At 42.8% G+C, this 11677-nt stretch overlaps 1 protein-coding gene across 1 annotated transcript in view; it reads right to left on the bottom strand.

Annotated features, from left to right (window-relative positions):
- Positions 1–3568: 3568 nt before the first annotated feature.
- Positions 3569–11677, bottom strand: part of LOC123770248 (uncharacterized) — a 327397-nt gene continuing 319288 nt past the window's right edge. The window contains exons 42-44 of the mRNA XM_069339624.1: positions 8975–9254; positions 5868–6089; positions 3569–3840 (exon numbers count right to left, since the gene is read on the bottom strand). Of these exons, the coding sequence (XP_069195725.1) occupies positions 3569–3840; positions 5868–6089; positions 8975–9254 (774 nt within the window). The remainder of the gene's footprint in view (positions 3841–5867; positions 6090–8974; positions 9255–11677) is intronic.

The raw sequence follows: 11677 nt of genomic DNA, 5'->3' as shown, positions 1-11677 counted from the left end.
GGGCTCACCAGAATTCAGAAGAGACAGGGAAGAAGATAGGAGAAACGGCTCAAGGAGGCGACCCCGGGTATTCGTCAGAACATCACCCCAAAGAGAATGACGACAATTGAAGTCACCCAGCAGGAGCACAGGCTCCGGCAAGGAGTTTAGGAGGTGTTTCAAATCAGGAAGAGAGAGCGGGACACTCGGGGGGAGATAAATGGAACAAACTGTGTACCATTTCCCCACAAAGATACGAGCAGCAGAACAATGGAGAGGCGAAGGAAAAAGTAAAGGAACAAAGGGAACTTCTGCACGAATCAAGAGAGCAGAAGAATTAGAAGCCCCAAACCTGGTGCCTCGCCTCAGGAAAAGACAAACGCTCCCGGTGATTCAGGTTAAGGACGGCCGCCTCAAGCTTGTAATGGACACAGGCACGGGAGAACGTAGGATGGGCCTCACCGCAGTTGAGGCAGCGAGCTTGGGGAGAAGTGCACTCCGACTTAGAGTGACCTTCACTCCCACACAAAAGACAGAGAGAGACAGTCCCAGAGCAGCGGAGGGCACCATGCCCAAACCTCCAGCACTTATTACAAAGTCGAGGAGAAGGAATATACTCCTGGACAGAGCACCTAGTACCAGCAAGAATGACAGAGGATGGAAGGGTCCCACCATCAAAGGTGATCTTCACAACGCGAAGGGGTTGACGGCGACGACCACGAGGGGGACGAGTAAACGAGTCAACCTGGAGGACAGAATGGCCTTGGGCATCAAGGATATGCCGAATATCATCGTGGCAATCCTGCAGATTCCGAACACCGGTTGCAACATGGGGTGGGAGGAGAATAGTGCCAACACTGGAATTCATCTGAACGTTCTTGGAGACCCGAACAGGGATCTCGCCAAGGCAAGATAAGGCAGCCAAGCGGGAAGCCGCATCCTGAGAAGGAGCAGCAACGACACGTGCACCGAGACGAGTGGGGTTGAAAGTAACACACGCATCCACGGAATCTACAAGATGCCGATGGAGGGAGAAATCGTCAGGAGGCGCAGAATCAAGAGGAAGGAGATCAAAGTATTTGGCCCATGAAGCAGGACCAAACAAGGCCTGATACGCATCAGCACGGGAAGGAATCGAGCGAGTGTGGTTGGGGCGCGAACGGCGTTGAGAACCCCTAGAGAGAGAGGGGTCAAAAGGCGCAGTAGTCACAACGAAAGACTTAGCCACACCAGGGGACGAAGTGGTCACTATCGGGGGCTGGAGGCTCGACCCAACCTCAGAGGAGGGAGGGGAGCTGGGGGAAGAAGTCAGGACGATCAAAGGAGGAGCAAGGTCGGGGCCCAACGCAGCGGGAGCTACAGAGCCTGGTCTTCCAATACAGGCCAACTCGGGGGCTTGGTCGCCCACCCCACGAGCCTGAGAGGGTACAACGGAAACATTCAACGACATAGAGACGAAAAGTGACAAATTCATCCACGAATGTGCCCCCATACCCACCATGGAGCCACAATTAGAGGCAGGACACCCAACAGGAAGCTATCGCCGATCATGCCGGGGCCCCCTAGGGGTGCGTCGTGAGTATACGCCCCACAAACGCCACCTTAAGAACCGTCAGTCCGTCGAGATCGGGTTCAGCGACGAAAGTGGGATTGACAATAAAAGGTTCCCCTCGCTCGAGACGTCGGGTACTACAGTTCTACGGGTGCAAGAGTATGCCTCCTCAAGCACCCGGGCGTCAAAATAGAAGAAGTCCAAAGAAATAATCCAAAACAAGCAAAAGGTCGGCAGGAAACGACAAGCAGATAGGAGAAGAGGGGGGAGAAAAACGAAACATAAGGAAAAGGAAAAGCGATCCGGCACAATTGGAGAAGACAGCAGCAGGAGTGCAAGGCCAGAAAAGGACAGAGGACTGCCCAACGGAGCATCACACTCCGGCAGCCGTCCACCAAGCCCCCTCACGACGCCAACGGGCCGGAAGGGGAGGGGGAGGAGGTCCCCAAGATAAAGGAGGAGCAAGGAGAAGTTAAGAAGGACCAACAGGCACACTACATCTCTCTCAGTAAGTCTTTGCTTCCTGTTGTTTAGGTTCACCCTTATCCACTGGAGCACCCTATCACTTACTGCAGCTTGTTTCTCCAACTTATGCAACAGTCTCTTATGGAGTACTGTGTCAAAAGCTTTCTGACAGCCGAAGAAAATGCAATCTACCCATCTTTCTCTTTCTTGCTTAATGCTTGTTGCTTGGTCATAGAATTCTATTAAACCTGTGAGACACGACTTGCCATCCCTGAACCCATGCTAGTGGAGAAGAACTACTAATACAAGCCAGTATTCGGGGATAGACGACATCTCCTAAATACGATTGCAAATATTCAGTAAAAACTAAAAGGCACCCCGTGGGAGATGGTGAAGTATCTCATAACGAACGCCGTCACAGCCAGCTGCTGTAGAACCCCAGAGTGACAGGACAGACTGGAGTTCTGAAAGAGAGAAGATTGTTAAAGGGAAGCTGGAGGTGAGTGTGAAAGATCAAGATATGAGACTCAAGAAGGGGCTTACAAGAAAGGAAAGTAGGAGGAATATGGGCACCGGACCTAATGACAGAAAAGTGCGAACCTAAGGCAGTCGGGACCAACATTGGAGCTGCATCGACAGAACTATGGAGATGAAGGATAAGCGATAGGTCTGGAACAAACTTGCCAGCAATTTTATGTACCTTCTTCCAAATCTGAGGAATGCCAACCGTAATGCTGGAGATATAGGATTACCACTTCTGTTTAGCAGTACGGATGGCCTTATGGGCGAAACATAAACAAAGAATCAGAAGTCCGTCGGCGCCGGTGTTTTCGTTTTATCGGGAAATAAGCTGAAAATCCACCCTCATCAGCAGATTTCGATCCGTCCATAAATAGAGCAGTAGCCTGTGAATGGCAGTGAAAATGTAGGAAAATGCGTACCAGGAGGATAGGAAAGGGGAGAGGATGTTAACCTTTATGTATTGGTTGTCTTTAAGGTATTTAATGAACAGGATTTTCCACAAGGGCAACAGGAACTTCTGCAAGACTGCAATTCTTGCAGTGAAAGATTATAAATGAGAATGGGGGGTTTTAGTGGGTCCATGCAAAGTTTCAAAGGTATAAGCAATCGCTGTTGTCTTATAACAATGGAACATCAGTTTTCACAAATAAGCTTTTGGTTGATGAACATCGTAAGGTTCGCAAGCAAAGGCATAAACCAGTATGATGCAGTTAAAGTATTAATACAAGGAGGAACTTGGGCGTCCACTTATCCACACACCACGAGGAATGTGATAAGACCTTTATCTGACACTTTAGCTGACACTTAGTTCACATGTAATGGAAATGTGAGGCCCAGGAACGGTCACATGGATGATATGTTTCTAAGTAAAAGTCATGTTAGAATTTTTCGAATGAAAGTAGAAGTAAAAAATGCAGGAATTATTGAATTAATTATGTTTAAACTTTTGAAATAAATAAAATAAATAAAAGTCATAGATCAAACTACTTAGTTTGACTCCAACGCAAGTCGTTCCAACAGCATTAGAAATGTTATTCATTATTATTCACTTCATGAACATGAATTCATCTTAGTAACGAATACATTTTGCACGGAACCTTTTTTTGAACAACATGAAGATGGAAACTGGAAAATCATCCACGCTAAGACGTACCTGAGGTTTGTGGCAGCAGATATAACAGCTTCTGGACCACCACTGTCAACTTTGGGACCTTCCAGAGTAAGAGTGCCAAGAAGTGTGGACATTTCCTCGTCAGTCATGAAGGCGGAGGCAGGAGCCACATTTTCTCCCTGTACGGTTATCAGAGCATATCGCACATCATCTGAAATAATTAACTATACAGTAACAGCTCCGAGTCTTTCATCCCTAATGGCCTCCAGCCTCTAAGAGTTTCAGATAATTGAAATGACTTGCTTGGGAGTTGGTTGTTCCGTGGCTAAACCTTGCAGGTGCTGCAGTTTAGTGATTGAAAAAGTATAAACGATGAGTAGAAAAGTATTAAGAATGTGTAGTTTCACTGCGTATGTATGTATTAAAATCTTGAAATTTTGAGCTATCCCAGTTTGTTGGTCCTTAAGACAAAAACTTACTCACTTCAGGTTAGGTCTCCGCAATCAAGACAGGCCTACATTATACACATGGTTGAACAAAGCATTTTTCAAACCATCTCTGGCAGGTGAGATTGGTGCTGGGGAAACACTGTATACTCAGTGTAGTTAGAAAGTTAATTAGACGCAACTTAGCAAGAGAGGATAGAAGACAGAATCAGATCTACGCACAGAATGGAAACAACATGTAAAGGATCTATGAATAATGATGTTGGGCGACACTTTGTTCAGTGTTGCTTCCTCATCCACCATCTGTACGTTGCTTCATGTGGGCGGGTTCCTGCTTCACTAGTTTTGGCGGCAGCCTTCACTTGTCTTCCTTGATTTGTTTGCGTTGGTGAAGCGTTTTGGAGACATTCTTAAGTCTCTGGACTGATTGCTCAGAGGTTTCATCTCTACACCCGGTCGTTTCGTGCTTTCAGTGGTTGGAATTTTCCTTTTGAGTTTGCATCCACTGGCAGGGTTTCTGGGAATTTTGTTTCGGTATGTAGGCGTATGTTTGTGAGGTTCATTCATTAAGGTCTACGTTTGTTCAACATACTCCCAGCGGGTATACAATATATTACCGAAACAAACGTAGACAACTTCAAGAGAAAATTAGATATTGTTCTTCAAGAAGTGCTGAACCAACCGGGCAGTGGTGGATATGTGGGCCTGCGATCCGCTCCAAACAACAGCCTGTTGGACCAAGCTCTCACAAGTCAAGCCTGGCCTAGGGGACGGGCTTGGGAAACAGAACTTCCAGAACCCCATCCAGGTATTAATGTTGCACCTGTGTCTGGTTTTCTACGGTTTGATTATTTAGTGTTCCAGCAGTGGTTTTCTTCTCTTGATGATTCTCTTCTTCTCTTGATTCACACTATACTGTGACTACTTACCGCTGCGCCGTGTAGTGTGTCAGGGCTATACACATAGTACATTCGGTCCTGCTTCACTGTGTGTAGGAATGGACCTGCAAATTTGTACCCCCCAAGTGAGGCTTATCTATAGTTTTTATGGCCGCATTTGCTCTATTTTTCCATTTTGTCAGCGATGGCACAGCATTTTAGGGACGACCACAAGTCCCTGGACATTAACATACCGGTTGCCTTAAGCTGTAATTTGTGCTTTATTTGGTTGTGCTCTCAACAGTAGTGATTCTTCATTTGACTTAACTGCGACATTTGCAGTTTCTTTGTCCTTTGTCTCTGTACCTGCCGTGCATACACCAGTAATATTTGTTTATGACACACGTGGTTGCTGTCCTTCAACGTGTGTTATGAAACGGTGTGGCCACGAGGAATGTTTTTGCTAGGGTGGGGGTGGGGGGAGGGGAGGTACACAAATATAGATAATCAGCAATGTTGTCGCTGCTGCTAGACTAGGCTGAAATTATGGGCAAGGATGATAACCCACCGCTGATGACAGCACTGCCAGGTGCGGCGCCTGTAGTGTTGTGAACCACGAGGGTAAAGCATCTCTCTACACACTACATCTATTTTTCTCTTGGAAAAATACATGCAAATTATACACACAGTCAAATATGTTTACATTATTATTATATACCAATTATATTGAATTATATGCCAATCGTACTAAGTCATTTATTTATGCATAAGGTAAAGCTAATGAACAAAGCCCAATAAATAATGAAAATAGGCATAATTGTCCATTGTAATTTATTTAATGTATTTTTTTACTTTAATATAAAAGTCTACAATTGCCCATGGAAACATGAAACAATTCAGCGTCAAGAACTTACTTATTTTAGATTTCCTGAGATGTACTTTCAGTAGTTGCATAAACTGCTGCAAATTTCTGTCTTTATTGCAGTTGGCGAGTTCAACAATGAGGGCAATATCTGCAGAGCCTTGAGTCTCATCTTGGTAGGTGAGTGACCACCCACTCGGCACACTCACCCCGTCCACCTCACAAGTGCCACCAGCTGGCACTACCGCATCTGCTGCCCTCTCCACCCCAACATCTGTAAACAAACATCACAAGTCCTTAACATCTGTAAACAAACATCACTAGTCCTTAACATCTGTAAACAAACATAAACAAGTCCTTAACATCTGTAGCAAACATCACTAGTCCTTAACATCTGTAAACAAACATCACAAGTCCTTAACATCTGTAAACAAACATCACAAGTCCTTAACATCTGTAAACAAACATCACTAGTTCTTAACATCTGTTAACAAACATCACAAGTCCTTAACATCTGTAAACAAACATCACAAGTCCTTAACATCTGTAAACAAACATCACTAGTTCTTAACATCTGTTAACAAACATCACTAGTCCTTAACATCTGTAAACAAACATAAACAAGTCCTTAACATCTGTAAACAAACATCACTAGTTCTTAACATCTGTGAACAAACATCACAAGTCCTTAACATCTGTAAACAAACATCACAAGTCCTTAACATCTGTAAACAAACATCACAAGTCCTTAACATCTGTAAACAAACATCACAAGTCCTTAACATCTGTAAACAAACATCACTAGTCCTTAACATCTGTAAACAAACATCACTAGTTCTTAACATCTGTGAACAAACATCACAAGTCCTTAACATCTGTAAACAAACATCACAAGTCCTTAACATCTGTAAACAAACATCACAAGTCCTTAACATCTGTAAACAAACATCACTAGTTCTTAACATCTGTTAACAAACATCACTAGTCCTTAACATCTGTAAACAAACATAAACAAGTCCTTAACATCTGTAAACAAACATCACTAGTTCTTAACATCTGTGAACAAACATCACAAGTCCTTAACATCTGTAAACAAACATCACTAGTTCTTAACATCTGTTAACAAACATCACTAGTTCTTAACATCTGTTAACAAACATCACAAGTCCTTAACATCTGTAAACAAACATCACTAGTTCTTAACATCTGTTAACAAACATCACTAGTTCTTAACATCTGTTAACAAACATCACTAGTCCTTAACATCTGTAAACAAACATCACTAGTTCTTAACATCTGTTAACAAACATCACAAGTCCTTAACATCTGTAAACAAACATTCACAAGTCCTTAACATCTGTTAACAAACATCACTAGTCCTTAACATCTGTAAACAAACATCACAAGTCCTTAACATCTGTTAACAAACATCACAAGTCCTTAACATCTGTTAACAAACATCACAAGTCCTTAACATCTGTTAACAAACATCACAAGTCCTTAACATCTGTGAACAAACATCACTAGTCCTTAACATCTGTAAACAAACATCACTAGTCCTTAACATCTGTAAACAAACATCACAAGTCCTTAACATCTGTTAACAAACATCACTAGTCCTTAACATCTGTTAACAAACATCACAAGTCCTTAACATCTGTAAACAAACATCACTAGTCCTTAACATCTGTTAACAAACATCACAAGTCCTTAACATCTGTTAACAAACATTCACAAGTCCTTAACATCTGTAAACAAACATCACAAGTCCTTAACATCTGTTAACAAACATCACAAGTCCTTAACATCTGTTAACAAACATTCACAAGTCCTTAACATCTGTTAACAAACATTCACAAGTCCTTAACATCTGTTAACAAACATCACTAGTCCTTAACATCTGTTAACAAACATCACAAGTCCTTAACATCTGTAAACAAACATCACAAGTCCTTAACATCTGTTAACAAACATCACAAGTCCTTAACATCTGTAAACAAACATCACAAGTCCTTAACATCTGTTAACAAACATCACAAGTCCTTAACATCTGTAAACAAACATCACTAGTCCTTTATCCAATAGTCCTTCTGGAACCTGTAACCCTATTTCCCATGCAGATGGGTGTCCAAGCCTGACGCAATGTAAGAGTACTTATGTTGTTCTACTGCTCCCCTTCATCAAAATAAGTGGTTCGTACTTGGTTGAATTCTCGTACCAACCCGCAGATCCTGCATGTTGTGGTCAACCCGCAACTGCTGTGTTGTGGTCACTGTATATCTTATGCATTGATCTATTTCAAATTACTTTCTTAATCTGTGATAGACTCTGTGGTATGTAAATTTCTACATTTCTTTTCTTAGTTGCAAGTTTTGCACCTTCGTCTGCAATATCATTTCCTATTTCTTACTGAAGCGACCATACGAGTCATAAATACTCATACTCCGCCCAAGTAAAACAGAAACAAGCAACACTTAGTGGGCCTGCCAGACTCTTAGGGCCCGCGCAGGAATATTCCTGATAAAAATCCTATTATTCCCACATGACTTGGCACCCATTTGATAAGTACCCAACGGCCTTGACGTTTGAGTGTTTGCATTATTGATATGCCATTTGTGATCAGATGGATGTTGTCATGTATGTGTTCTTGTTGCAAGGTTTCAATGGCAGTTCTCGAATCTGTATGTATGATAACATGTTGTCGGTGTTCAGCAAGAGCATGTTCCAAGGTCTTTTGAATGGCTGGGTCGTGTTAGAATGAAGGTCGTGTGTAGTGAAGATGGTCACAGTGATGAAGGTCGTGTGTAGTGAAGATGGTCACAGTGATGATGGTCACAGTGATGATGGTCGTGGGTAGTGAAGATGGTCACAGTGATGATAGACGTGGGTAGTGTAGATGTGGCCTCCGTTGTCCACTCGAGCAAGGTCGGGTACTCTGCTAGTCCTCAATAGGAGGAGTAAGCTCTCTGGTCCAAACAGAAGCAGCCGGTTTGAGCTGCGTGCTTTGCTCTGCGGATCTTTGGAACTGTTTATTTGCTAAGTGGTGTTGCAGAGCGAGCGTACAGTCTGTCATTCACTATCCCCGCAATAAGCATTAGTTCCCATGAACTGACTTTATATACTGACGTAGAAGTAATATAATTCTCATGAGTATCGTACCTGCCTGGCAGTAGTGTGGAGCCGGCAAGTATACGCCTTGGGCCAGGCACTGAGTGCGGTACGACATCGCTGCCTGGCAAGCAGCCTCCTCCTCCTCCTCCTCCTCGTCAGCGACTCCACGTTGAGTGAAGGTGTTGATACAGTGCCAGAAATACGGCTCCGGGTTAACAAGGGAGAAGCAACTCCTGAAGGGACTGTCTTCCTCCCTGAGGAATAAGTGAGCGCACTCGTCCACACCCTCAGCTTCACTCAGTTCCTTCACCTGCACCGCCTGGTTAGCCTGTGGGTCAAGGTTAGGTTAGGTTAGCCTGCGGGTCAAGGTTAGGTTAGGTTAGCCTGTGGGTCAAGGTTAGGTTAGGTTAGCCTGTGGGTCAAGGTTAGGTTAGGTTAGCCTGTGGGTCAAGGTTAGGTTAGGTTAGCCTGTGGGTCAAGGTTATGATAGGTTAGCCTGTGGGTCAAAGTTATGATAGATTAGCCTGTGGGTCAAGGTTATGATAGATTAGCCTGTGGGTCAAAGTTATGATAGGTTAGACTGTGGGTCAAAGTTATGATAGATTAGCCTGTGGGTCAAGGTTATGATAGATTAGCCTGTGGGTCAAAGTTATGATAGGTTACCCTGTGGGTCAAGGTTATGAAAGGATAGGTTAGGTTAGGTTACCCTGTGGGTCAAGGTTATGAAAGGATAGGTTAGGTTACCCTATGGGTCAAGGTTATGAAAGGATAGGTTAGGTTAGGTTACTCTGTGGGTCAAGGTTATGAAAGGATAGGTTAGGTTAGGTTACCCTGTGGGTCAAGGTTATGAAAGGATAGGTTAGGTTAGGTTACCCTATGGGTCAAGGTTATGTTAGGTTACCTTGTGGGTCAGGGAAATGTTAGGTTAGCCTGTGGGTCAAGGTTATGTTAGGTTACCTTGTGGGTCAAGCTTATGTTAGGTTACCTTGTAGGTCAGGGAAATGTTAGGTTAGCCTGTGGGTCAAGGTTTTGTTACCATGTGGGTCAAGGTTAGGTTAGGTTAGCCTGTGGGTCAAGGTTATGTTAGCCTGTGGGTCAATGTTATGTTAGGTTACCTTGTGGGTCAAGGTTATGTTAGGTTACCTTGTGGGTCAAGGTTATGTTAGGTTACCTTGTGGGTCAAGGTTATGTTAGGTTACCTTGTGGGTCAAGGTTATGTTAGGTTACCTTGTGGGTCAAGGTTATGTTAGGTTACCTTGTGGGTCAAGGTTATGTTAGGTTACCTTGTGGGTCAAGGTTATGTTAGGTTACCTTGTGGGTCAGGGAAATGTTAGGTTAGCCTGTGGGTCAAGGTTATGTTAGCTTGTGGATCAAGGTTATATCAGGTTACCCTGTGGGTCAAGGTTAGGTTAGCCTAGGGGAGAACCCATGGCGACCCCATCTACTTGCTTATACATGTGCCCATTGCAGTTACTCCCATTCTTCCCTCTCATTTATCCAATTTATACCCATTGCAACGTGTTCTATCTTGTCTTGTTCAAAAGTTTGTTCACCTCATCGAAAACTGCTGCAAATATCACCTCACCCAAATGCAAGTATAAAAGACAAGCTATTCAATGTTAGCATTAAGTAAAACTCTGTTTAGTGTTTTCAGGTTACAGTTGTGTGTGTGTAAACTAAAGTCTTTGAAAATGTAATAAGTTATTACGAAATGCGTTCAAGCGTCGCGTCAGACTAGAAATATAAATGCATTTTGGAGAACTGATTTTTCAATTACCATCGATAGTAAAAAAAACAAGAAATATTGAGAAAATTCTGTGTTAGAAATCTTACTTTTTCGATATATATATATATATATATATATATATATATATATATATATATATATATATATATATATATATATATATATATAATGTTGTTGAATATCATCTTGCGGTCATACTCTCCTTTCGTGTCTGGAGAGTTCTTCGTGATTAGTTTCGCCGTTTTCTTGTTTTTGTAGTAAATTGTTAATTGCATCTTCTGATTTTTGTCTGTGGGGATAACGTTCCTATTAATAATATCTTTCAGGACACTTTCCTCCGTTTTATGAGCTGTGGAAAAGAAGTTCGTGTAAAACAGTCTAATAAGGGTACAAGTGTTGTGTTGGTTGACTCCTCAGAGGTTGCAAGGCGTTTCATTTTTATCTTTTGATGAAGATGTTGAAGACGTTATCAAAAGAAAGGTGAAACGCCATGCAACCTCTGAAGAGTCAAGTAAGACAACACTTGTACCCCCTATTAAACAGTTTTACAGGAATTTCTTTTCAACGGCTCACAAAACGGAGGAAAGTGTCCTGAAAGATATTGTTAATAGGAACGTTATCCCCACAGACAAAAATCAGAAGATACAATTAACAATTTACAACAAAAACAAGAAAACGGCGAAACTACTCATGAAGAACTCTCCAGACACCAAACAAAACGTCTTTAAAAAACCAACGTCGTCTATGCCTTCACGTGCCCACTTGGGGACTGTCAGCCCCAAAGATCTCAGTATATAGGCAAGACAACAACGTCTCTTACTTGGCGATTAACAATGCATAAACAACAGGGCTCCATCAAGGATCATATAATCTCCTCACACAACCAGACCATCACCAGAGAAATCTTTACAAGCAACACAGAAATTATCGATAGATACAACGATAACAGGAGGCTTGACATCAGCGAGGCCCTACACATCAAAAAGTCAACACCAGCAATCAAC

Source organism: Procambarus clarkii, chromosome 42, assembly GCF_040958095.1.
Source record: "Procambarus clarkii isolate CNS0578487 chromosome 42, FALCON_Pclarkii_2.0, whole genome shotgun sequence".
Classification (NCBI taxonomy): domain Eukaryota; kingdom Metazoa; phylum Arthropoda; class Malacostraca; order Decapoda; family Cambaridae; genus Procambarus; species Procambarus clarkii.
Note: the sequence above shows the minus strand (reverse complement) of the source record. Positions and strands in the feature narration are given on the sequence as shown.